Below are 1071 nucleotides of genomic sequence, written 5' to 3'. Positions count from 1 at the left end.
GAATTAACAATAGAGTCATACAATGTGGTAAATGCGGAGAAGCCCAGATCTGGATACAACTTAATCTTATTAATTACATTTTCTAGTGTTCTCCCTGCAGATTCAGACATTAACCTTTTACCTTCTGCAAATGTCATATTCTCATGAAAAGCAAAACCAAGATACTTGTAACCAGTAATTACAAATCACACATAATTATAATATTAAGCTTTATCTTTAGCTGGGACATCAGAGATTAAAGATGAGTGTCTCCACTGACAGCTGAGATTAAACATCAGGACAGGTCTGATGGTTTGGTCTCTGAGACCATAGATGAGGCAGCTCAGACATTTAGGAAGAATAGTTAAAAAAATGTACAAAAAAATCTGCATTTGTACAATTACAACCCCATCCAAATTTTTAAAGATAACTATAAGTAATGAGTTATGTATAGTTGAGGACATAGCTAGGCCCATCTGCACCAGATGCAGCAGTAGTGTTTTACGAGCCTTATTGGCTGAAGCTTTGTTTGTAGATACTGAGCGAGCTGCWACWATAATACCAGTATAGGTGAAAAGGACTGTTACACCTCCTAATGCAAACAGAAAATATGTGGAGACTTTGTCATAAAGATCAGACACCAGATCAACAAAGACACTTTCTTTTCCACATGAGTTTAGCATCTTTATGTGCGGCATATCAAGCAAACTGTAGGCAAACTTATGTAATATAATTAGTTGAATAATAACATTTAGCGAGCTAAAAGTCCAAACAATACAAATAACCACTCTTGTGTTTCTCATGGTGATGATGGTACTGTGCCTGAATGGATAGCACACTGCTACATATCTCTCTAGACACATAATCACCAGTGTAACTGGAGATATTCTGTGTGAAAGTGAGTAAAGTACTGTTAGAGCAGCACACACAGGAAACAATAGTGATATTTTAGTAAGAGACAGTAGAAACATTGACTGACTGTATACCAGTTGTAAAGTATCTGCCAAAAGAAGGTTAAACAGAAGTATGTAACGAGAAGTCTCCCTAAACACAGCTTTACTCCTCAAAGTGTACAATGTGGTCACATTGATG

General features: G+C 36.5%; 1 protein-coding gene across 1 annotated transcript; it reads right to left on the bottom strand.

The window, feature by feature from the left end:
• Nucleotides 1-1049, bottom strand: LOC106532113 (olfactory receptor 2A12-like; the record flags this gene model as incomplete). Its single annotated transcript, XM_014028116.1, has 1 exon — nucleotides 1-1049. A coding segment is annotated over one exon (846 nt), but the record flags the coding sequence as incomplete, so codon positions are not given.
• Between the last annotated feature and the right edge of the window lie 22 nt (nucleotides 1050-1071).

This window comes from Austrofundulus limnaeus, unplaced genomic scaffold, assembly GCF_001266775.1.
Source record: "Austrofundulus limnaeus strain Quisiro unplaced genomic scaffold, Austrofundulus_limnaeus-1.0 Scaffold718, whole genome shotgun sequence".
Taxonomy (NCBI): Eukaryota; Metazoa; Chordata; class Actinopteri; order Cyprinodontiformes; family Rivulidae; genus Austrofundulus; species Austrofundulus limnaeus.
This window is presented reverse-complemented; position numbering and strand designations above follow the sequence as displayed.